Genomic DNA, 26,903 nt, shown 5'->3' on the forward strand with positions numbered 1-26,903 from the left:
TGTTTGTATTTGTTAGTACAGCTTTCCTGCTGCATTCATGCTATTCCCACTCACCCAAATGCTATGCATGTGAAAAGTCATAGTGTTAGAGGGAACACCTGTAAAGCTTTGCTCTGGGTTTTTTATCCGTCCTCTCCATCCAGCTGACCTTGAGGCCCTTGCTGAGGCCAGGCACACTCTCATCCCGTTTTTCCATGTTGGCACGAACTTCTTGCTTCTTGCTTAGGCGAATACACTCTTAAACTACGGCTTCTGGGGCTCAAAGCCTCTGAGGTTTCACTTGCATCTTGGCCAACCTCCTCATCAACCCCCTTGCAAACCAAAATAGACTTCATAATTCATCCCAGCCAATCCAGGAAGAATGTAAATAAAGAACAAAAGTTGCCTGTTCTACACATATCAGAGGGCCTCTCTGGGAATAGAGCTTTCTTAAAACTGATCCTGTTGCAGGACTGACCCTAGCCATTTCTCTCCACTCCATTTTTTACAGCAACAGTGCAGGGCAGTGCGCCATAGTCTCTGTGCTGTCCTTATCTCACATTGGCAGACACAGGGTCTCCCCATAGTCTGGATTTCCGTCTGAGCCTGAGCTCTTGTGGCCTGACTGTTCTCTCTCATCTGCATGGCCATCTCCTCTTTCAATCTGCCTCAAACTAATTGACTTTAATTTGTCTTTTTTGCCCTCCTACAGCGAAGTGTACCTTATGAATTTGTCAGTCGTAGCAAGTGTCAATTAAAAAGGCATCACCCAATAAAATCTGTGAACAACTGATATTAATTAATATCTGAGGTTTATGGTGTGTGGCACAGGTCCTGGCATGGCTCTTAGCACTTGATAACCATTTGGCCATGCAGGTTGAGTCCCATTTTGGAGGCTGAGACTAATGAAGTTTGTCAGCTAACATGCAGCCAGACTATGAAATGGCCTCATCAGGTACATAATCTTAACCCAATTAGAGTATTAGCACCTTCATTTGGACACAGTCTCACTCTCACTTTTTGACCGCCATCAAAATCACAGAGCCCACATTAATAATGAAAATACAAAGACTGCCCATGGAATCTGCATTAAACATTTTCCAGATTTAATGTAGGAGTACTGACTGCTTGATGTAATAAATTAAATAGGTATTCATAGTGACTTATTTAGTCCTACATTTCTCTGTCTGGTTAGTGTCCTAAATGTCCTATTTCCTGATATTTGCTGTTGGGTGCTGCAAATTGTCCAATGATAATGATACAAATACCACTACTACTACTACTACTAACAATTGAAAATAATAATGATAATCTGTGTTATACTAAACACACTCCCAAACTCTGATGTTACACTATTAATGCAACACTTCCTGAAGCAATTCATAATATCGTAAAAAGCATAAAGCATATGTCAAATAATACATAGTATATTGTTAGAATTACTGCCAGTGGTGGACATGCTCTAAGGTGGAAGCTTGACAAAGAAATCAGTAAGAGAATTCAATCTGCTGCTTGTATTAAATAAATGAAAGACTCCCTCACTGGTTTACACTAATATACTACACTAATATTAACAAGCTGAGCAGGCCACACTTTTCATCAGCTTGTTTCATACTTTCTATTACAATATAATCCAGAAAGAACTTGACCCATTTATTTTTCTTTCCTTAAGACAGAATCTTTTGGTTGTATTTCCAAGATGGCACTATATTTTGTAATATATTGTTAAATATAATGTATGTGTGTTTCCCAGCATTCATTATTTACCAAATGAAACACTGCTGCATTTCTTTGTAAATATATTTTATACGATTGGACTACAAATTTTGAACAAGCGATATACAAAAAAGATTTGAAAATAACAGACATACTTATACTGTAATTTTTAATAGAACTGAAATCCTAATGTCTGCAGTCTTGTCAACCGTCGGTCTGATTCAATAATGTCAAACTTTTGAAAATGTATTGAAATTTATTTTAAGAGTATTAGTAGTTCTATTTTAGTAGTAGTATTTTAAGAGTATAATGCTACTAGCTTCATAGCCATGACTGAACTACTTGGTGCAGCTGGTGCTATAGATAGCACTCATGTTCAAACAACACAACACCTTAATAGTGAATACGGCAGCAGTAATTATATGTTTCATTACTCTTAGATTATTATGATGAATTATGAATGAGTCACTGAGAGCATAATGAGTGAGTACTTTCATGAAGCACAATGTCATCCATAGAAACAAGGTCAACTGTTTCTCTTAGCTTAGACCTCTTTTCAATCTCTAGTAAAAGGTGATCTCAGCATCTCTTGAATAGGTCAGAACATAGAGGAATAATAGAGGGATAAAAGAGGAAACTCTTAGCTAGGAACTTGCCATTTAGGCGAACTCCTAGTGGTAAGATAAACCCCTGGAGTTTAATGTATTACCAGCTTAACATTTTGAAGGGTGCATGCCTGGAGGGTGAAGCCAGAATGACCATCACTAGGGACATGTGGTCCTGTTTCCATTATTCCTTGATTTAATGTATCACTCTTTGCTTGTTGGGCACATAACCATGTGTGCTTTCACAGGTTTATATAAATGCTGTATTGCAGCCATTTTTCACCACTGGGGCGTATGTTTGTCACAGTATCCATATTATTCCTTCCCTTTCTGTATGTGGCGGCTGCCATGACTGCTCTCATCTGTTAGCATCTTTTGTCATCCTTTCTCCCTGAGCTGAGTGTGAGCTCACTTGTGTATTTTCACACAAACACACCCACGCAAAATGCATGTACACAAACATCCCTTGGTAGGTTGTACATAGTCTCTCTTCTTGACAGGTAGAGTCAGGAAGGGAGGCTTTGCATGGTTGTAAAACTAAATACTCACATCTCCTTCTCTCAATTGTTCTTTTTTCATTTTATTCTTGGTATGCTGTTTGCAAGCTTTGTCTGCACTATTTACGGTCAGACAAAGATGGTTTCCTCAAGAAAGAAACAGCAGTCTGTGTCATTTTGATTTTAAAACATGGACAATGGGCTGTGTCTAATAATGTTTAATATCACTAATAACAAAATGGTGAGTCTTTATGACTTAGCTGATTGCATACCATCATTATCAGATGGGTAGTTGGCAGCGTGCTTGGTACAATAGCTGTGACTTACCACCAGCTGTGTAACAAGTAATTTAATATCCCAGTAAATGTGGGGAAAAATGGTATAATGGCTTTTCACATAATCTGACATACCATATACCTATAACCACAACAAACCACACAACTTTTTCCAAAACTCGCTACAACAAGTTTACCTATTATTTATTGGCTGTCCTTGCAGTACCCCAACAACAAGCAACTTCATCATTTCTGGGAACTATTTTCATGTAGAAACAACATTTTTGGCACAAACTAGTCTTGTTTAAGTTTAATTTACAGGAAATAAATCCAATTTCATTTTCACTCCCAAAATTGGATGAATTGCAATTAGATGTTTCCTCAAGTCTCTGCGGCCCATACCACTTATGCACAAATTAGCCTCTTTGGATTTGCACTCATTCTCTTTGTTTGATGGTCTGTCACTGTGTCTGTTTCCCTTTCTGACAATTAATTTCTTTTCTTTTCTAATCTCTCCTATGTCCATCTTGTGCTTGGTCTCTACCTTTTCCTATTCTTCTGATTCTGCTAATAATATGATCTTGTGCTAGTAGTCTGGAAGAAGCACTCTCACAATATTGTAAACTCGAGCACCTAAGCCTTAGAACAAAAGATGCCTCACTCTGTGTGGTGCTCATATCACAGCTGCCAGGTGAGGAACCATGCTCGTTTTCCGCAGCCTTTGTGATCTGCGATAAAACCTGCTAATTGCTGTCTCTTAAATGACAAGCATCCAATGAAGCCCTTTGTCCCAGTTGAGCATTCAGCCAATGCTTCAGCCATTTGTTCTGCTGATTGGCACTCTCTAGGAATGTTGCCATATGCCCTGTAATATTGATGTATTTTTCTGTTATAATATCTGGCCTCATTGCACTTGACCCATGTATATTTCAAATTGAGACTAAAAGCCAGACGGACAACAGCCTTGAGGGCTGGAGGGCAGATGTTATACATTTGAGTACCCAATGTATTTTTGAGAAAAAAGGCAATGGCATTCATGCACTCTGTCGTAATCGTGCTGCTGTTGGGCAGATAAGGCATAAGAAAAGTGCAGAAACACTTCACAGTAAGGTTAATATTATTGTGCATAGGTCCACAGTGGATGAGGTCCTGTTGACCTTACACTGTGTCTGTATGTGCTGTGAAACCTTGCAATTTCTCATTTCTCCTCACAGAAATTTGTCACCAAGACGAATTCCTCTGTATTTATTGGATTTATCGATTAAAGACATTGTCATTTTGACTCTGAAATACAATTTTCTCATTGGGACGTGGTCACACTGTTCACCTTCACAGTGTTTAGTATTGTGGCTAGACATGATTAAGCATGGACAAGCCAGCCCACAGTTTCACCGCCAACGTGTGCAGTCACCTACTCTGGCCCACTCCAGGGCATGAAACAATGTCCGCCATATTAAAAGTTTCAATTAATCATCCTCAAAGAAAGTTAGCATTTCTCAAGGATTTCTTTAGATGGTTTAAATGTATGGCCAACTTTATATTCAAATCACACTTTGTGTGAAAGAGCTGAAATGGTCATTGAAATGACAAATTTCACTAAGCAAAGAAACCAATGGTGATAATACATCTTCTACGCTCTGTCAAATACACATTAAAGCTGCTCAAAGTAACTGCACCTCGGGACAAGACCAGGAACCAGGGAAATGAACAGGCAATATAAGCAAACCACCAACTGGTAAATTTCTTACTTTTAATAGAAGAGGCTAAAATATAAGTAAATGTTTGGTTTTATTCTATTCATTAGAAATTCATAACAATATCCAGAGTCAACTCCGGCCATGTGTTTCTCCATTTCTGGCCATGTGGGTCGGATTTGTGGTGACAGACGGTGGCTTTGTGTGGTTAGGGAGTTGGCGGGTGACCCCAGAAGGAGCACCTGTCCAAGAGTGGACCTGCTGCTCACTGTGTTATGCCTTTGGGTGGGTTTGGCATTAACCCCACTGTCATGTTCCTCTCTCCTTACTACCCTCTCACCCCAGCCCTAAGACATACATAACCTGCCAGAGCCACTCTGTCATCATGGGATTAATTAAAATGCTACACACCAAAGGCACTGGAGCACTTTGGGGCTGTGGTATATGCATGAATGACATACACACATGTAAGTGCCCACATGCACACAAAGTCCTGTTTGACATATAGTGCAAGGGGTTTTGTGTTTAGTCACATCAGGGGACATATAGCCAAATGATCACCTCCGGTGATGGATGGACAGATCTCACCTCAGCATCCCTTTTTCATGTGTAGTCCAATAATGCATTGGCCATATTTATAATGGGAGACATTATTTATGCCTGACTAAGTGAATTTGCCCAAAACTATGACCATCTGGCTCATGCTGATGATTTGCATTTGCATAGTTTTTCTTGCAGTGGCAGCTATGTCGTCAGAGGTTCCAAATTACCTACTTTCGTTGTTGTGTTTAATTCATGCCTCTCTCACAAGGCACGCTATTCATTTGAAGGGATTCAAATAAATTGAGAAGAAAAGGGGTTACTTATTTATCCCAGACCCCAGTGATGCCCCAGCAGAGAGACAATAGAGGTGAGGGATGAACTCAGTTGTCCTGTGTGCTATCCTCGGCTATCAACATAATTTGATTAGTGACCTGGTAACTATGAATGGGTGGGACCTCTTCATTCAAGTCCATTGGGGCTCCCAGGGCAAGAGTCCATGTTACAGGGCTCAACCCCCTTCCATTGCAACCCTGCCCTCGTGTCATGTATGCGCACAACTGGGCGACTGGGTGATTAATGACCAAGCTCGTGGTGCCATTGACAACTTCTGGTGACTCTACACAAAAGCCATCACCCTTGTCACATTAGCACCAGTCTGGGAACATTTGGCCGTATGCTGCTGCCCTGTAACACAGGAAATATGCGGTAGACAGATGTACGAATAAAGAGTGTGTGTGCCTCAAGCTCAGCAATGTCATAGTAAAAATAAATAACATGGTAAATTCTTTCATTATTTCAGCATCTTTTGTATTTTCCAGCAAATTCTTGAGCTCCAAGTTTGCCTCTGCACCACAAACGGTAGAATCCTTTTATAATAACATCAGCTGCTCAACATGAATTTCCTGGCATCTCCTGATTTCATTAGTGCACTCCTTCCATCAATGTATGTCTTCTTCGTCAGTTGTGTCTCTAGCTAATAATAATCCAGCATAATTAGAAAATGAAGAATGGGCCTGCCAGCATTCCCAGCAGTGTTTTCTGAAACTGGAAACTTTCCTCTTCTGCCTAAGTTTTTGTTTAAATGAAATGTCTGCATATTAAAGAAGATGAATAATTAGTAGCCTTAAAGCTTCTGGTTGTATTAAATTTTCATCTGACTCCTGAAGAGCTTTAATTTGTGAGGTGCTCACAATCTTTGGTTTGTTAGGTAGTGGAGGGAAACAGTCTCACAAGTGAGGAAAAAAGTGGATATCATTTAGTGATTGTGATTATTTTTCCCTGATTAAACAGCTACCAAACTGAGATCAAGTACATGCACATGCTGTCTACTTTCCAAGCTCCAAGTGTTTTCAGATCTATCTGCCTTTTTACAGGAAGCATGAAGTGTGAATTAATAAGCACAATTGCTGTCTTCCTCATCTACAGTATCCTGTTTTCACTGCAGCTATCACCTTTTAATAAGAATTGTTGTTAATGACATCTGTGGCTGTGGTGTAACCTTTAGCACTCCAACCTGTCTGCTGTATGTCTCACTCTGACAACACTAAGAACAGGTGGGATGTCTTTTGAAATTTCCCAAGACATTTTTATTTTACTTTTCAACCGCGCCCTAACTGCATTCACTGAGTCTCAACTCCTCAAAGAAATGCAGCCAGAAGAGCTGGAATCAACACGGACAACACAGCATATGGCTGACATGTATTGTCAGCTGGCTGCTTCACCTGTCTGTAAGGAGAACGTAAAGTCTGTTTTACAGAGTGTAAACATTGGTTTACTGGCAACATGAGGATTATGTACTGCCTCACAAAAATCATGCATTTTTCAATACTGTATGTACTACTCTCTAATGCTACATGACAATGAGCCATTTTGACAGGTAGCTAGGTAGCAGCTGAAAAACATGTTGAAATTCTAATAATCATGCAAGCATTATTCCTATATAGAAAATAAGCAACCCTGGCTGTTTTGAACTTGTTCAACATTATTATTAATTATGCCATTCCCCTGGTTGCATGGCTTTATAGGAACTGTGTAGCCTTATATAAGAACATATAGCTTATACTGTGGATGATATAGGGATGCAACTAATAATTGTTGTCATTATCGATTAATCTTTAATCTTTAATCTTAAATCTTTAATTTTTGACAGAAAAGCAGCAAATCTTCTCATTTGAGGTGCTGGACCAGGGAATATGTGGCCTTTTTGCTTGAAAAATTATTTCAATTGTTAACTGATTTTTAGAATTGTTGATATTTTGTGATTTACTAATTGTTTCAATATATTGTTTACAACAAAGAGATTGTTGAACATCCCAAGAAATAAGTGGAAAGTATATGGTAACATTGCCAGATGTTAGTTTAAGCTGCATGAGTGTGATAGTGTCTATAGACACACACACATCACCCTGTTAACTTGAGCAGGTTTTAAGCAGCTGCAAGCTTAGGATTACAGTGGCTTAGATCCTTTGACCTCCCCCTCCCACCATCCCAGTGTACCACTCGATTGAAATAGATTCAGTAGACTTTTATTCAAAAACAAAGGAATTTCTCCTCATCCTTCTTCCCCATCCCTGCTCTTTCCTCTTTCCTTTTGGATTCTCAAATTCCTCTAAATGAAAAATGATTCACTCTTTCTTGGTATTTTGTACAACAGACGGTCCCATTTTGCTCCCCCCCTCAGTGGGGAGGAAATGAGTTGTGGGAGCAGATTCTTCTCACACAGAGATCTCCGTAATCGTGTGGCTGCGTGTCACTCGCACACCACAGTGACAGCAGCTTTTAATTAATCCCACATCCCACCACCCTGCCCTGCCCATTGGTGGCTTCTCCCCCAAACTTTTCCCTCTTAACTTTCTTTCTGTTTTTGACTATGTGTTTGGATGCTGCAGTTGCGGGGAATTTTCTGACTGCAGTCCCTCAACCCACTGCAGTGTTGTGTGCAGAATTTGTATAGTTACAGGATGACATTGCTGTCACTTTTCCACACTTCTGAAAGTGGGAGATAGCCTACTTAGTGTGTTCACGTGTTTAAACCCTCTGATGTCAGCTCGACCAACTCTGTCTCCAAGAGTTTGGTAACTGACTGAAAACTATGTGAGTACACCAAGTCCACATGATGTTAATAACCTTTTGTTGGCCTACACCGGGTCAAGGATGTTACTTCTTTGCTGCACTGCAGTGATCTTATGTCAAGGTGCTTGAGTACAGCAAAATAATGAGGCCTTGAAGTGTCTGCGTTCTCCTTCTGGTGCCCTGATAAATGGTGACAGGTTGTATTTACAATCCTAAAAGGCGCTGACATTGCTGAATTCTGCATCTCTTGGAGAAGTACCAAAACATTGCTAAAGTTGAGCAAAGGTATATGTGTTAGCCCTGGCTGTGGTGTGGAGGCGGCTGTCTGAGTGAATGAGGGTTATGATAGACTTCTCTGGAGAGATGGACTGAGCTTTCGCCTGAAGGTCAGGCTGTCAAAAGGGTAATATCAGACCTGCTGAGGTAGAGTTCTGCCCTGCTCAGTCTTCATCCTCGAAACATCTTTGGAGACCAAAGTCAGGCGTGTGAGCAGGAGAATCACTGCCTCAGCATTTAATTGATATAATTTATACTGATCTCCTTGTTACATCAGTGATATGTAGTAGACTTGGTTAAGACGTGCTGTTTGATGGTCAGCATGGAAGGTTTCCTATCATTACTGATCAGCTGATTATGCAAACTTACTGCATTTTCTGTGTTTTCCTCCTGATAGCCAAAGTGAATAAGACAGCTGCAGACAAACACTGCAGATACAAGCCTTGGCTTGCTGTTCAGTATGACTTGGCTGTAGCAACCATTAGGTTAGCAAAGTGGGCTAAACTTGCATGCGATTAGGCTGTCAACATCTGAAAATAATGAGCTGCAGACAGAGCCACACTGGCATGCAAATACTGTACTGACATTTAAAGCTGGCTTAACATAAATGAGAGAAGAGAATGGATCGAAGAGGAGCTTTGGCCTCCCACTACAGAGCTAGAGGTCTGCTGGGGGTAATGGACAAGTTGGACCCTTCAGAACCTTTAGGGATGAAATAATTATTCCCCTCCATCAGACTTCATGGACAAATGGGACTGAGGGTCGATTAAGTTCTAAGGGGGACGTGGTGTTGATCTCATAAAGGGCATCAGGAGATGTATGGCCTCTTACAAGATCATTTAAACCACTTAATGGAGGACAGGAATTAATGGCTGCCATAGAGCTGAGTCAATTATATAGATATTTTCATAACATATTGTGTATAATTCATAGTGTAATGGCATAGACACCAATCAGCCCCTTTGCTTTTGTTTTGGTTATAGCCTGTTTTAAATGAGATTATTGACTCTGTATTTTGGGGTGTAGAATAAGTTGCTGTCTTCATACAGTGATATAGATGCACTGTCATTGTCTGCCATGTGGGGTGGCACAGTCTTGATGGTGGTGGCTCTTGTTAATTTGTATTAATGTCAGATAATTTAGAGTTGCCATGGATGTATGTGCACGCCTTGTGCTCTCAGGCAAAAAATTGGATTCATTAAGAAGATGGAGGAGCTGGTTAGATTTTTTTTTTGTCCCCGTGGTTTCAGGTCACTGAGTAATGTGAAGAGATGGAGAGGGTCCTGGCCTGGTGGATGGGGGGAGCTGGTCAGAGACAGAGGGGAGAGGACAACACCCCCACACAGGAGCACATCACTCACACTGACACATCTCTCATCGGACGCACTGTTTTCGGCTCTGTGCTCTTTTACAGTTAGAACAGACTGTGCTTGTGACTGAGAGCGACAAAGTCACATGACAGTCTTAGGACAACTGTATGAAGGAAGTGGGGTGATGGCTTTTGGTGACTGCTTGCATGCATATCAGTCAGTATAATTATCTGTTTGTGTTAATTACATGTGTTGACAATGTGCACCGGTTCACATGAATGAACAAGTAATTATAACTGCTATAATATTCATAATTACACATAGTTGGACAAAGCACACTCACAAGCAGACCTTTGCATGTGTTAGCATGAGCCTTGTCAAATGCAATCATGAATGTGCGATGAGTTGCAAAATTCTACAGGAATAGTCAAATGGCTACCTCCCCAATCTATAGTTCCCAGCATAGATACTCATTTGCATGCATCTCAGTGACCACACCTAGACATTCACAAGCACGTTTGAATTGATAACAGCATGTTTGAAGTATAAATATAAAGAGCCAAAGAGATTAAGATGTATGTGAATGAACCATACACACGATGCCAAAGGATAAACGTTAAAGAGCAAGTACTTCACATCAGATCATAAACAGTCATAGTTTCTTTTCTTTTTTATACCTCATTCACACACACACACACACACACACACACACACACACACACAAATACACACACACAAATACACACACACACAAATACACAAATACACACACACACACAAATACACACACACACACATACACAGTAAATACAAATTTTACATACTGGCAAACCTGCAGACTTTGTGTGAGGCCCTGAGCCTTGGTTTGGCGTCTGACCTCAGCACTGCTCTGCTCAGCATTTCAAAGCCATTAAATCATGGGTCTGTTTGATGTACAAGCCGTGTGCAACAGGATGTGAGGGAGAGGGAACAGCAAGCTCCCCTTTTATTAATGTTTTGAATGTGTGGTTGTTTTTGGCATACTAGTCTATGTGTTGATGAAGCAAACTTTTTTACAAGAGTTTGAAAAGAATGGGCTTTTATTCTGTGTTAAACCCTTTTTAGAACAAAATGTTCAATATAATTAGTTTTTTGTAAGACAATTTCCCTTTGACTGTACATTATGAGTAATTGCACCCTTGCCTAGCATCCCTAATCAAGTTGATAAACCATATCACCTGAAAATCGCAAAGAGAAAAACTCAAATTGGTCCTCTCTGTATCAACCCATTGGCTTAACCTTATGCTGTGAGCCTTTTGTGTGGTTCCGAAGGCAATTAAGCCATTAGCTAAACATCTGACCTTTTCTTCAAAGTGTTTTTCCCCATAATGTCTGCCGTTCCCTCGAATAATGCTCTGTAATGAATGCCAGGGGGTTTCTCCTGAGCAGAGCATCCTTATGATGGACAGGTTGCCTATCAGAGTCTCTGATGGCTATATTTTGCAGGTGTTGATATGCATCCGTTTTTCATCTCTTGAGATCTTTGAACTGAGTATGACCTGACTTCACTGACCTCTAATCAGTCATAGGGTCACATGGCCTGTGCTTTTTTTTTTTTCTAATGGTGCTGACGGAGAAGAACTGTGCCCAGCTACTGGCCACAGTGAGGTCATCCAGGAGTGCTTTGATACGAGCATCTATAGGAATGCAAATGTGACTGGCTGCCCGACCAGTACATTACAATAGGAATAACAGCAGCCTGGGGCAGACAGTGCAGCTGCCCCCATTAGTTTTAATCTGTGGGTTACATAAAAGACAAACATAATTAGGTTCTGTGTGTGTCACACAGGAGACAAATGCTTGTAGCATCTTGGGTTGTTTAAAGACTTGTCTGACCCCAGTGAGAACATAAGAGTGATTAAGGAATTGTGTAAAGGGACTGATGGGTCAAGGGTCATGAGTGATAAGTGAGGTCACACAGGGTCGTCAGCAGTCTGGTTCATCAATTTTGCCTCATACGTGGGTCAGCCAAAATGCACAAAGCTGCTCTGTTTAATGTATTACTCTCAGTGAAAGTCACAACAATAGCATGCTCCTTTCAGCATTTGGGTAAACTATAATTTATCAAACAGGTGAGAGAATGTGTGAGAGCAGCTTGCTCGTTCTCAGAGCTTTAGAGTGGTCAGCATACTTCAATTACTACAATCCCATGTGAGTAATTTACTTTATCCTGAAAGCCCACTAATGACACATAAAACATTTTTGTCTTATTTTAAGAAATTAAAGTGATCTAATTGATACAGTGTATATCAAAAATAACACTTGATACATTTTAGAAATTCTTGCTGTTGCTGGACATGGATGTTGTGCTCAAGAAATGGAGCACTTATCCATCTCTCACCATTGGTAGAGCGACCTCAGTCATCAGCTAGAAGCTTACACTATGAAACTAGCGGAGATCTCTGCTTACACATTTTCAGCTAGGTTTAAAATATCATTAAGAAAACTGAAACAGGCTTTTGTTTTGTTTAATTTACCTAAAACGGAGAGTAGCACATTATTTAGTTTCCTTTATGTTTCTGTAGAAGGCCACCATAGAAAGTGCGATAAATATTATCTCTGAGGAGGATGCTTTGCTTACTTCAGCGCAATAAAATAAAAATGACAGACATTTAAAAATTTTATCATGTAATTTCCTTTTTTGCCCTCAAGATTCTTTAATCAAATAAGATTAAGGCTGAACAGTCAAAGAATAAAAAAAAAAAACTGTTGACAGCGTTCATGTGGAAACTATCACTTTTCAGTATTCTAAAAGTAGACCCTCTGTTTACTTTAATTCCAAGTTAATGTGATATATATTTAGTGTTTGGGGCAGGGTTAGTGTATACTTAAGGTTTGGATCACTTGTGCAGCTTTTAGCGGCTCCCCTTACTGTAATTAAAGCTTTCACTGTGTTAAGAGGTTGTGGGTGTGTGAAAGTGGGTATGCGATACTTTTTGTGATCCATGCTGAATACTTTTATGTGCTTTTGTGTAGGAGTATGGTCAATGCTAGAGTCTAAAGAGTATAATCTGAAATGCATTAAGTTTATGTTAGCTTTCATTTGATATTCTGTTGGATGCATTTGTAAAATGGGGTAACAGGCTATTTTACCACTTTTGCATGTGTACCTTTTCGTGGGCCCTTGCCTGAGTGAACTGCAACCATGTCATTAAGTGTGCCGCCTGGAGCCCAGAGCAGTGTATATATACTCTGCCCTCTGCAGGGACGGGCATCCCCAGCAGGGTCTGCCTGTACCACCCTCCATATGGTTGCTCGTCATTAGTTTTCTGTTGCCCTGGTGCCTGGGAGGTTCATCAAACCCTAGAGTCCAATCTCTCCACAGCCCTATTTCTACGCTACTGTGATATTTCTCTCTCTGGCCAATCGGATAAGTCACACATGGCTTCACTGCACGAAAGAACAACAGCAGCCTCAAGCAGATGTTGCTCTGCAGACTGCTCATGGAGTGGAAAACTGGGTTTCAAGATCAGTATCTGAGTTATTGTTAAAGAGTTCACTGTGTCTTGAAAGGGGAGTTGTGGTTTTAAGGCTATGAGCTACGGCCTCAGAGTTCAGATCTTTGTTAAGGATAAATATGCAGTAGGTTATGTTTTCATCTCCAAGCATTTTTAGATGCTAGACAGTAATTTGAGATATGAGTGAATAAAACACGTCGCCAGCAGCCTTTTCTTTTACTCCACGGCAGTTCACATTTGTACAAAGATAGAATTCTCTTGAGTAGCAAAAACTAAATTGAGCAATCACAGCAAAGCATGATGGGATAATAGTAATTGAACAGAACAATAGAGGTATTGTTTTGGGTGGGGTAAGAAAGAGCAAAGCTATTTTTGTCCACTTTTATTCTGTAATATGACCAATATTTTTCATATTCAAGTGTGTATGAAAAAAAGTCACTGGTTTCTTAAAAAGCTAAATACAATAAGCATTGGATCAAGGCACATACAAGACTGGCCAAAGGGCATACAATGCACTTTGGTTTTCAATTGTAAAGAACAGTTAACTTCAAATTGTGGCAACATAAAAGTGTGTTCATTTGAAAAATAATACAAAATAATACTCATTAACAAGGAGTTACTGGTCTGGTGGTAATTCTAATGAAAGCCAACATGTCTCGTCTTTTTGGCCTGGTGACTAGAATGACGTATGGTACATGGTACTAAAGAATGCCGCCATTGTCATTTGGCCTTTGTTGGCTCGTACAAATAGAAATAGTGGGGGGTCCTCTGTGTCAGCCTGTCCAGTCTACTTGTTTTGAGGAGCAGAGAACTCCTTAAGGTCGGTGTGCTTTATCTGCCCTGTGCTGTGGCCTACAGTCCTATCAGAAACACTGGAACCCTGCTTGGGCCTCTTTGCTGTGTGTCTCCTTGCAAACAGAAAAAAATCACACACTGAACAAAGCAGAGAAATAAAGCATGGCACCTCATCTTTAGTTATTTGAACTCAATACCAGGTGAATACTTGGTCTGTAGTATGTGGAGACAGCTACTGACTGCTCATTTTAGAGGGCAACATGCCTGCTTTGCAAATTAGTCAACTGTGCCTTAGTTTATGTCATGTCATTTTTTTGCCTTTTTGTTTTTCAGACAGCCACAAAGTTAAAATAATGACCTGTGCTTATACTACAAGGTTTTCTAAAGTCTGATTGTTCAACACAGCAATGAAAACCCACTTTCACAGTTGACAAGTCATCATATCTCAGTAGAACACAGAGTTTCTTTTAGTTGGTCGATAACCTTAAGCAAAGGAAATACAGTACAAATTACTACAAATCCCTAAAATATAGAATTGCAGTTAGTTACAATACCCACTGATGATTCAGTGATGGCCTGCAACTGGAACGTTCTCCGTCTTCATAAAATGTCCTTAAATATAAATTATATGGCAAATGTACAGAACATTGCTTCCTTAGTCTTATAGATCCAGTGTTTTGTGAAAGTCTTGCCACTCTGTTTAAGTAACGCACTCATCACGAATGTCCATGCGAAATATCATGAATGGGAATGGTCTGAATCTGGTATTCCACTGTCTCTGTAGCTCCTGTTGTTAATACTGTTCTCGCTATGTGGACTTTTGTATAAACTCAGACCATTAGGTGGGAAAATCGTGTGTATCACAAACTCCTCCTTGGACACAGGCAGGTGATTTATAGGTATCATTTGAAAAGAAGTCTCTCGTATTTCTAGGATGGAGTTGTCTTTCTTAGTGCCAGCCTCAGCATAGTCATCCTTTCTCCGACGGCCTTTGTTGTAGGTGCAGTTCCTGGAAAAAATTGACCCGTTCCTGTGGACATACCAGCACACCAGTGCCAACATGATTATTGCCAAAAGAGCCACAGCCCCTCCAATTATAGCAGCCAAAGGCAGACTAGAATTTTTGTAAGGCTCTTTCTCCTGCTCTCTGTTTAAAGTTGTAGTTGGGTTGTATGATTTATGAGAACCAGTCTCTGTCTCTATGCAAACTGGGGTCTCGTCTGACAGGTAAAGGTTGCTGGTCTCCATGGGAACCATGCATATCCTATAGGAAGATTCTGGCTCCAGAGCAGTGAGCAGGTACTCCGTCCTCTCCCCTTGCACAATGGTTTCAGTGATGGAGCCAAAGGCAGGGCTGTGTCCCAGCTTTAGCCAGCTAAGCCGTAGGGCAGTCATGGGTTGTGACACCCTCCATGATATGTGTATTGTATCTGTGCTACTTGACTTCACGCTGATGGTGATAATCTTTCTGCCTGAAGAGGTGGTAGTGCTATGGTAATTTTTACCAATGTCAGGCCCTTTTACTACAGGCCTTTTAGTCACAAACAAGGGCCACTGGGGCTGTGAGGGGCGTAAAGTGTTGGAGACTGTGCTTGTCTCAAGTGTGGGGATGAATTCTGAGTCTGTGCAGTCAAACATGTCTGTAGTTAGGTCTTTAATTGCCATGCCTTTGACCTTATCAGGACCCTGGCACATGAAGCCACGTACATTCACCTTAGACGGCAACGACCGCAACCAGTCACGCACCCATTTCATCCTGCAAGTGCATTGCCAGGGGTTGTTGCGTAGCAGTAGCTGTGTAAGATTGTCCAGATCTTCAAATACACCCTGTGGGAGGCTGCTCAGGTTGTTACCAGACAGGTCCAGGCGATACAACTGCCGTAGGAAGGCAAACGCCCCAGGTGGGACCCGATTAATGTGATTTTCTTGTAGCTGCAGCTTCTCCAAACTCGTGCCTGGCAAGTTGGCTGGCGGCGATGTCAGGGAGTTTCTCACTAGTGAGAGCTCAGTCAAGTTGATCAGGTTGATGAAAGCCATCTCCCCAATCCCTCGGTTGTTGAGCAGGTTACCATCCAGGATTAGTCGCTTTAGGTTGATGAGATCTTGCAGTGATTGCTCTGAGATGGAGGAGATGCGGTTGTCATCAAAGCGCAGCTCCTCAATGCTCATGGGTAGGCCTGAAGGGATGGTACTTAGGTGGTTTCTGGAGAGAAAAAGCAGTCTGAGGTGATTACTGTCCCTGAAGGCCCCCTCCTCTATGCTGACTGCTGATACAGAGTTATCATCAAGATGCAGCTCCTCAATGTAGGGAATTTGAGCTAAAGAGGCATGGGTAATCATCCGAATGTTGTTCTCTTGAAGGTGGAGCTCTTTTAGCCCAAGAGGAAGGTTAGTGGGGAACTCATCCAGATTGTTGCAGTAAAGGTAGATCTTCTCCACAAATGTGAGCCTGCGGAGCTCTGCAGGAATACCTGAACTCTTAATGCGATTGTTTTGCAGAAAGAGCACTGTAGCATCCAGGGGTATACCAGTAGGGATGGAAGTCAGGCCACGGTCATTACAGTAGATGAAGGTCCCATCACAGCGGCAAGCTGAGGGACATGAGGCGGAGGTCACCAGGGGGTTAGCAAGACCAAGCAACAGCCCGACCCTGATGAGGAAGAGGATAAAGTCCTTGCATTGACACACCATCTTGAAACTGTGTAGTCTGGCAGTCTAATCACTCAAGAGCCCCTGGGGAGAAGACAGAAGGGTACATTTAATGCACAAGGCCTTTAAAGGAGAGCCAAATTCCTGTTCTCATAATTGCTGGGTGTTTGAAATGCTGCCTGCAATAACTCCTGAAAGAATTCAGTTGGAATTCCTCCCATTACATTGATATGAACTGATCATTTGGATTACCAGACAATAGTTTTTTTTTTTTTTTTTTAAGATAAACTGCTTGCTTCAAAGATAGCTTTACATTATCCACCAGTTTATAGATTTTCTACGAGTAGAGGTTTAAAAAATAACCTGCATTACAAAAGGAGTGCCTTTTTTGTTTTCCTCTTTTTGATAAGAAATTTTCCAACTTCTGAAATCTGTGAATTGAATATTGTGCTTTTTGGCCCTGACATATAAAATGTTATAACATTCCCTGGTTGTTTTACACGTTTCTGTATCTCAAGGCTGCCATTCATAGCTACAGACGACGAGGGTGAACATAGTCAGGCTTTGTCGATGAACTGTTGTGGAACTGACATGCTCTTAAGTCCTCCTGGATCATTACCCATGCTTTTTGCCATTCAAATTCTGAGGTTTAACTGGCTTCTTACAAGGTAGTGAAGAAATATCTCTGCTCACAGAAGAGGTTTGATAAAAAGTCTTTTGCATAAAGATCCAAGAAGGACATGTTTTTGGGAGTCATTTTTCTGAGGCTATGAGATAAAATTTGTGATCCTCATCCATTCATTCATGCATAGCACTGCCATTGATATTTGCTGTAATTGTGGTGTGTTAAAACATTTGAAAATGTACTTTAAATGTTTTTAATGAATAATTTCAATTAACTATATATTGAATTTCACAATTCATAAACTTACAGCAGATGGCCTTAAAATGAACAAAACTGTGGTGAGAAGCAGAAGGTGCCAACTGGTTGTCTGTCTCTTTCTTCACTATCAGTGTGTAGTTCCCTTTTAATTAGGCTAATACTGATTTATTGCTTTAATTATGCATTCCTGCCATGACCTCTTCCTGCACGTCTCATTAGAAATTGTGGTTTGGTCAGCGGAGTGGAAAGAAGTAAAGCCATCCGTATTTGTCATACCTGATTTATACGATGTGGTAAATCCTTTCCAGCCACCAAAAATCCAATCAAGATTTCCTCTTGAATTTGCTCTTATCCTTTCTGAAAGAAAAAGTTTGTCCAAGGGGTTTCTAGTGATATCCTGACCTGGTCAGTGTTTGCTGAGCTGATCCTTGTTTGGACGATGACCTCCTCTGTGTTGTCAGAGGCTCATGCTTTCAATGCCTTTACCATGGCAGATAAGCTTGTAGAAGAAGCATCCCCTCTCACTGACAAAGCATGCCCTCTCAGGTAATATTAAAAATCCTAATGGGTGTTGAAATTGTCAAGCTCAACAGCCATAACCGCAAATTAGATTTTTTTGGATGTTGTATAGTGATCCGTGTGAGGATGGGGTGAGCTTTAGCAAGGGCTCCTTTCTGCAATCAGGCCCGACAGGCATGATGAGTTGACACAAAGCTGGTCTGAGCCATGCCAATCCCCTGTGCCACAGGCTCAATCCAGGCCTGTTCACTTGTGTACTCCAGGTCTACAGGTAACCCAGAATCCTCTGCTCCCTTGTCGAGCCTGTATACACATTAATCCAGGGCTTTGGTCCCTTTTCCTGAAGCAGATAACCAGTGTTCTCTTCTCCTCTAAGGGGCAAAACGGGGCAAGGCGCTTATCCTTCTGGGCCCAGCCTCCTTCACGCATCTGCAGCTTGACTCATACTGCGCCCTCTACACACCTGGGATTGTGTTCTGAAAAATAAGCAGAGACAAATATATTTAGTGCCCACATTCAGTTATTACAAAATCACCACCAGGTAACAGAGAGTCATGTCTCAAGATAAATACAAGACATTTACTTTATATTTAAGTAATTACCAGGCGTAATGTTGAAATTTCATTTTTCATCATTTTGTTTTAAATCGGCGCACCCCTGATTGGTTTTATTAGGAAACTTGATGTTGATACTGGGGAAATCTATAAATCTAGGAATGCTTTCTACTTAACTCAGACCTCTATTACTTTGTGAATACTTATTTTGAAATACCCTTTCTTCTAGGGCCTGATTTAGCCCGTTGACCTTTTGCAGCCCGTAACTTTAACGGACCACATTTCTTTTCTATAGTGATACAAGAAAGAATGTCTATGCATACGAAAGACAACAGTGATCTAGGCCCTGACACAATGGCTGAGGGTGGAGCCCCTATGCCCTTCTCCGTCCAGTTCACCGCTTGCTAAGGAGTTTTTGGTGTTTTACAAGGGAACTAGTCCTGTGATTTAAAAAAAAAAAAAAAAAAATGCAGTCTGTGCTAGTTTAAAAATGAGGCTCGTCCAGATTCCACACGGGAGAGGAAAAACAGATCCGCTCAGTGCTTACTGAATTACTCGCATTGTTAAAAAAAAGCACTCATGACAAATGAGGTCCATTTGAATTTCGTATGGAGAAGAGGATGGGTGTTGCATACATCTGCCACTCCCAACTCCTCTCTCTGTGACCCCTAACCCCAACCCCATCCTCTCTTTACATTATGACTGCTGTTTCTGTTTGTAAAAATAGAATTTCCTTTGTCAAAGAAAATGTTATTCTTCCTCCTACAACACAATAGCTTTGTGTCCTTATATGTAACCATCCATGTGACCTGCTGGCAGCCATGGCGTGCTGTAAAACATGGAAAGGTAAATTAGGAACAAAGGGCCCAGCCATTTAACAGTTGTAGTCCATGACAAGGAGAAGATTAGGGAATTGAGAGGCTTGTAACTCGATTACAACTCCTGAGATGCTGTCTAATAATAACGCCCCCCTCCCTTCTGTTCCATCTAAACACGGGCCCTCAGTCCAGTATTACATTAGTAGTAGATTAGAGTCTGGGGAAAAAGCACCAGATGTGACCTCTACCAACTTCTGGAATAAAGGAGTCTGACAAGGGAAAAAAGGATGAAATTCAGTAATGGAGTTTTATAAAATGGCAGGATGATGGAGGGATATGTGCTATCTGTCTGTTGGAATGAACTTTTAATGCAGCACTTAGTCAAGCTATTTCAATTTTAAATAGCCCTTTTCACCTCATTTTGTAAAGTTCTCCATCCTCTGTATATTGTTAAGTATGTAGTCTTGATTTGAATCCTTGAATTCTTAACATTACATAAAAGGGGGTAATTGTCTCTGCATTTCTGTATTATATTATCGAGAGAACCAAGCAAGAACTAGCTGCACTCCATACATGATATGGTCCAACATTTCCAGTTAGTTTGCCTGTCTTTGGCCAACACAATATTCATTTATGAACGCTGCTGTAAATAAAGTCAGAAAGAAAAAATTGTCGCATATTGTATGATAGGCCTCGGTGTGTTATATTATATTGTGGATGATTTATCAGAAGTCTGCTTTGAACTAAGCACAATGCTTACTTTACGAGGAGCATAGTCGGCTAAGATGCTTTGCTATTTTTTTCTCCTTTTCTTTTTCCACGCTCATCGGATTTCAGGAGAGTGGCCCCTCTCTATTGTTTGCTACAAGGCAAGCATGTGGACCTTTTAGCCTCGGCAGAGGGGGTTTAGGTATTAAAATGTTTTATTCAGGCAATTTAAAAATTCCTCTACTTTACACAGTTGGTTTTGCAAGACTTTTCTATTGCATTTACTACTAATAATGTATACCACTGCAAACCCACCAACACACACATACTATGTTCATGTGCACACAATCATTTTGAGAGCAGCGGGGGCTGAGTTAAACATTTTTAGTGATGGATGTCTTTCTCCATCGTTCTAATAAGCTCCGCCGGCCAGACAGGAGATTTCTTTAGCAGTCAAAGTGGCTTCTGCTTCATTTAATCTGAACTGGCAAAGTTAAATTGAGCATCCTGGTAAAATTGTGTGTGTGTGTGTACAGCTAGTTACCTTTCAGTGAAGAGTGTGGGAGGCTCACACAAAGCTGGACACTGATAGCCATTGTGAGCTCAACACGCATAAATGCACATTTAGTCAGCAATAACAGAGCCTAAGACTTTGTGCCCCCTAGTCATACACTGCACAAGAGAGGCTTTGGAAAATCTCAAATAGAAACAATTTCATGCCTGTCAAAAGTATTGCAGATTATAATGACTTTTAGTTCCGTAAATACAGAATAATATTACATGGGCTGCATTTAGGGGAAAGAGCTGTAGAAGTAGTAATGGCTGGCTGTTAAATTATTCATGAGCCTTGAATTAATTTTGAACCACAGTATTGTTCTCCATTGGGAAATCAATGCTGTTTGTATCTGCTGTTGATTATTCCTTCAAATTCATAATATAGTTTTGAATTGTGATTGATTGCACACAACACAGTTGTGTATTTTATTTTTTCAGATTTATGTCTGAAAAAGTGTATTTTGTCTGCCACATCATAATTTGGTTAGGGTTTAACCAAACACTCAAATAAGACCTGAAAACATAAATGTTTTAGGTTGTACGATCGTGCATATAAGTGTACCTAGCTAATATGATACGAAAGCAAGAAGTAGTGTCTTTTTGTAATTTCTTGTATTTAGATTTTTTTGTTCCATGATTTTCTGCTCTTAACTGAAGTGAGTTTTTGTAAATTTTTGTATGCAATGAAACCTTGTGTCTGCCATTCATTCACATATTAGTAAGTTGTATGTCAGGACATCGGGCAGCGGCCTGCTGTGGTGCTGAGACACAATGGAACATTCATGGTCACATCTGACTTCACAGGGACACAGAACATGTTTCAGGCAAATAGAAAATGGGCAAAAATCTCTCATAGTTTCACAGATTTGGTATGTGGCCTCCTGGCGCTGTCTTTAGATGGGCTGAACGGATGATACATTTGCTGGCCCATTTAGAGCATAGAGAGGCCTGGGACAGACGGGGGTCTCTCTTTTGTAATGGCCTGAAAGGAGAGATCTATAGCAGCTGCAGTGGTTTTTCCCCACATGGGGGTGGTAGGCACTACAGTTTTTTCCTGAGTCATATCACTTGCAAAGGTTTTTCCTGCAGTGTTTATGCTTTGCAGCCATGTTTACACCTTTACTTTCAGTAACCAATCTGAAATTATTTGTCTGTTAAAGCTTGGAATAGATGGTAAAAAGACAATGCTTTGTGGCCAAATAAATTATGAATAGAAGTGAATAAGGCCTCCTCAAAGTACAGTGTTGAATATGAAAAGTGTCTTGGTAGTTATGAATGTCTTATTATTGCCTTTTTCCTCACATGTCATTCATATTTTATGCTTCACTGTTTCTGCCAGTAGAAGCTTCTCTCTGTAGTGACCTGGTTAGTTGTTAATCTGCAATGTGAATTCCCTCTGAAAGCAATTGACTGGGGACTTTTGCCTCAGGCAGTCATCAGTGAAGACAATTGGGTCTGTCCTCATGTCTGCCATGTTTAACCGGCTATTTATGTTTTGTCTGTCAAACATACTGAACAACAAAGAGCTATACTACAAAGCCTGATAACTGAAGTCAGGTTTGCTTCCATTATTAGTGATTTACTGAAATCAGGCTGTAGCTTGTGTATATCAGTCAATATTTAAAGCCTGGGTGACCTTATCATTTCATGGAGATAAAGGGCTGCGTTAAATTGGATTAAAAACGGTCCCTGGCCTGGTGTTGCCACTAACACATACAGCTTAAATACTCTGCGTGAGAACTGCAAGCGCCCACTCTATTGCATTGATCTAATGGGATAAATATCAGGTTTGTATGGCGAAACGAACAGAAGACTTTGATTCATTCGCATCATATAGATTACATTGGAGGGGACGTTCTGCTGTCAGTCGGCCATATGAGCAGAAGGTATTATCTTACTGTAAACCGCGTTTATTTCTGGACGCTTATTAATACGACAGTAGCTAAAACTGCATAGAAATGTTTTGAGGCGTTGCTGATGTAACGTACAGCATGTTGTGTGCGTGAAATGAGCCGCTGCTTGTGTGCGAACTCATGCGTGTGAAACTTACATGGATTTTATTTTGTGCGTTTTTTGGGGGACCTTCATGACTGTGCCCCTGCAGCACATAGCTCTCACAACATATGACGGTTGATGTTTTTTTTTGGGGTGAACGTCCGTATTATCGGCAGACAGGCTTACAGTTGCACACAGTAAATTTCATTGTGGTATGACATGAATAGGAGCTGTTTCGAGTCGTGCAGACAGTGACGCTGGAGACGCATTTAGCGGAGTTTCTCCAGCTGCCCCTTCATGTCCAACTCCGCGGGATCTGCGCTGCAATTTCAGCTGCACGCCGGGGTGTCTTCTCAGGCTGCGACACCGAGACTAAATCACACAGTCCCCTAATCCTATCAAGTTTGCGTATTTGCCTCTGTTTATTTTCCCACTGCTTTAAGAATATCGAAAGCTGAAACAAGGAATTAGAAGATTTTAGATTTTCCCTGTTGCCCTCTGAGTGCTTCAACACATGTTTTGACATGTACCGAGTATAAATGTGATCGAGAAGAAAATTTAGCGTATGCCCGCAAGAGATTCATCTCTACAGACAGACTGGAAAAACGGGAGAGGGAAAACAGATCTGGTGTTTGTGGTCTCTGTTAGACACACGCAGAATAAAGAGGGAGGCAGCAGAGGATCGAAGCAGCAAGTTGAAGACATGAGAGGCTTGAGATGACGAGACAGATGAGCAGTCTCTTTAAGTCTGATTTTTATCTGCCAGGCTGAGCAGAATGATTTGCCGTGCATAAACTCAGGGAAGAGCTGAATTTGGTTATCTGAAAGGAAAGTACACTCACGGTCTCTGTGTTACTGTCGCTTAAAGCGTCACTAACCCTGTGAAACAACCACCTCAGAGAAACCCACTAATTTTCGGCTGGGCCGAGTATTAAAAATTAAAGAAAGGGAAAATGTAACTAATTACAAGCAACTCCCGAGGATTCCACATGACTTTAAATTCCAGAAAGAAGATCCAAAAAGATGAAAAGGATGCATTCCCAACAGGAGTGTACCAGCAAAAACACACTTACCTCTATAATCAACCAAAAAAAAAAAAAAAAGGAAAGTAACAGGTATCCTCTTAAAGTGGGGTTCACAACGGGGGAAAAATAATAATCCAATCCAGGCTATGAGGATTTAAATTCAGATCCAAAAAAGCGCCTCTCACTCACTTGGCTATAGAGCTATTTGGAGTTTATCTGCAGCAGCACTGCTATGTTTGCTGGTGACCCCCCCTCACACACACACAAAATCTGTAGGCTGTGGAAGGACATAGGTGCACGGGTAGATCTCAATACAAATGTGGAGTTGTGTATGCCTCTAGCTTTGCTTCAATAGAGCACTGATGTCATCTGGAGGAGGGGTCTCTCTCTCTCTCTCTCTCTCTCTCTCTCTCTCTCTCTCTCTCTCTCTCTCTCTCTCTCTGAGTGATGCACAGGAAAGTTGCAGTGTTGAATGGATACACTAGGGGGAGTGGAGGAAAGGAGAAAGGCACTCACATCCTTGTCAGATGTGTGCACTTAAGATGAGTGAGCAGTCACTGTTTGGGAAGCAATGCTCACTGGCAGAAAAACAGGGAGAGGAAAAAAGTCGAAATGTACAGTATGTTTGTGCATGTTGTTGGGAGAGAGCGACACAAAAATGTTTCTTGTAATGTTTTCTTTTTGGCGGCATGTGGTTTGGTTAAATTATCATTTGCATATTTGTTTGAGATGTGTCCGAATAATTTATGATTTGTTTTTTGGCATCAGGAGCTTCAGCTTCAGCTATCAGTTATCTCTGTTGCAGGTGCTCTTTTTCATCTAGACAGAATGTTTTTTCTTTTCTGAAAGGAAGAATGAAATCCAGAGTTTCGCAATTGTAAACCAAAACGGTTTTCATAGATCTAAAATTCTAACAAAAAGTTTGCCTTTGTGTGAAGCACATACCAGACAGTCTTTTTTAACTTTAACAGGTAATGAATGTTTGATGATGATGTCACAGTGAACCAGAGTCATTTTCAACAAGATTTTGGAGTTGTGCTAATCCCTAATATGTGTTTCTCTGTGTGTGTCTGCAGACGTGTATATATATGTACAGCATGCTTGTGTGTGTGTGTGTGTGTGTGTGTGTGTGTGTGTGTGTGTGTGTGTGTGCGTGCGTGTGTGTCTGTGTGGTGATAGAGGATAGACATGTGAGTCGCTCTGACATACCTGAACCATTATGACTTTTACCCCTCATGTTTTCTGTTTGACCCTCTTTAGTTTCATGTTTAAACGAAGCCAAACAGTGGGTTTGCTCCCTACTAGACCCAAAGCAGCAGTGAGTCACCCTGTTAGTCAAACAGTTGTACAGCAGATCTGACCCAGCCGACACTCTCTCCTGCTCTGCGTCATCTCCAGTGTCTCCCCCTCCGGCTACCCGACAGGGCAGACACCACAGCCCGGCACGCTGAGCTGCAATGGAGCAGCTCTGTTTATCTGTTGTTGAGTATCAGCTTCCTGTTGATGCCAGTGGGTCAATGATCAGATCTGTGTGACGTATGCGGCTGTCTGTGTAATGTGTAGACTTCTCTCTCACATGTCATTCACTACTGCAATACTACTTTTTGATAATTACATCAATCCTGTTATGCTATTCAGTTGTGAATGCCTGGAGGGTGTGCATTCATTTTCAGTAAACTAGCAGGTTTGTTAGAGAAGTATTATTCACTTGTTCTGGGGTTAGTAAAATATGGAGCTGAAGTTGATCATGTTTTCTGTTGGTGGAGAGAGAGCAGCTGCCCTGTAATAACTTAATGACAGTTAAAAAAGCAAAAGACCACATTTTGTCAGTAAACTACAAAATGAAAAAGTAAGTGAACCCTTTGGCATTAACTTCATTTTTGTACAAATTTGTCTTAAAATAAGGTCAGATCTTCATCCATTACAATTATGAACAACACAATCTATCTTTATTAATAACACACAAATCTTTGTACTGTTCTTGTCCATATTGAAATTGTAATTCAAACATTCACAGTGGAGGTTGGAAAAAGTATGTGAAACCCTCGGCGAATGGCATTAACAAAAGCTAATTGGAGTCAGGAGTTATCAAACTTGGAGTCCAACCAAACAAACCAGATTGGAGGTGTGGGTTAGAGCTACTTTGACTTATAAAAAACACTTAAGCATTTTGAGTTTGCTATTCACAAGAAACATCTGTTGAAATGAAATATGCCTCGCAAATGAGAGATCTCAGTAGACTTATGATTAAGAACTGTTGATTTGCATAAAGTTGAGAGGGTAACAGTCATCTCAAAGAGCTCAGATATTCATCAGTCCACAGTTAAACACAAACTGTATATAAATGGAGATGACGTAGTTCTCTGGACACTCTGCCTAGAAGTGGGCCACAGTATGACTCCAAAAGCACAATGCAAAGTAGTAACAGCCTCAGAACCTCAGAGTAACAGCCAAAGGCTTAAAGGAATCGCTGGAGATGGTTAAAATCTTGCTTCATGAGTGTATCATAAGCAAATCATGGAGTAGGTGTCCTGCCATGGACACCACAGAGACAGCTACTGCTCACATTGCTGCATGTCCAAAGTTTGCCAAAGAGCACCTTCACAGTTCACAAGGCTACACTGGGAAAATGTTTTATGGACTGACGAAACTAAGGTTGAGTTGTTTGGGAAGAACATGCAGCACTGTGGATGGTGCAAAAAGGGCACTAGATAAACACTGTCCCAAAGGTGAAGTAAGGTGGAGGGAGCATCATGATTTTGGACTTTGCTCAGTCAGGGCCTTGTCAGCTTGCCATCATCAAATGGAAAATGAATTCCTGAGTGTATCAAGGTCTCTCATAGAATAATGTCAGGGTGGCTTCACCTGCTGAAGCTCAGTAGATACTGGGTGATGCAGCAGGACAATGCTAAACATCAAAGTAAATCTACTACAGAAT

At 40.9% G+C, this 26,903-nt stretch overlaps 2 protein-coding genes across 2 annotated transcripts in view; one reads left to right on the top strand and one right to left on the bottom strand.

Annotated features, from left to right (window-relative positions):
- The window catches only part of macrod2 (mono-ADP ribosylhydrolase 2), a gene marked incomplete at its 3' end in the record, with an annotated part of 305,651 nt that overhangs the window by 52,644 nt on the left and 226,104 nt on the right, over positions 1-26,903 (top strand). The window lies entirely within an intron of this gene.
- flrt3 (fibronectin leucine rich transmembrane 3) lies at positions 13,832-24,288 on the bottom strand. The gene is made up of 3 exons (XM_023400107.2): positions 24,014-24,288; positions 18,068-18,786; positions 13,832-16,992 (listed from the first exon to the last, which is right to left on the bottom strand). The coding sequence occupies exon 3, from the start codon at positions 16,948-16,950 to the stop codon at positions 14,998-15,000; it is 1,953 nt and encodes a 650-aa protein (XP_023255875.1). The 5' UTR covers positions 16,951-16,992; positions 18,068-18,786; positions 24,014-24,288; the 3' UTR covers positions 13,832-14,997.

This window comes from Seriola lalandi, unplaced genomic scaffold (assembly GCF_002814215.2).
Source record: "Seriola lalandi dorsalis isolate HSWRI2012SDOR001 ecotype SW California unplaced genomic scaffold, Sedor1 jcf7180002052131, whole genome shotgun sequence".
Classification (NCBI taxonomy): Eukaryota; Metazoa; Chordata; class Actinopteri; order Carangiformes; family Carangidae; genus Seriola; species Seriola lalandi.

Bases quoted from the DNA above. Each gene is read 5' to 3' on its own strand.
- flrt3 (XM_023400107.2), bottom strand. From the start codon at position 16,950: ATGGTGTGTCAATGCAAGGACTTTATCCTCTTCCTCATCAGGGTCGGG.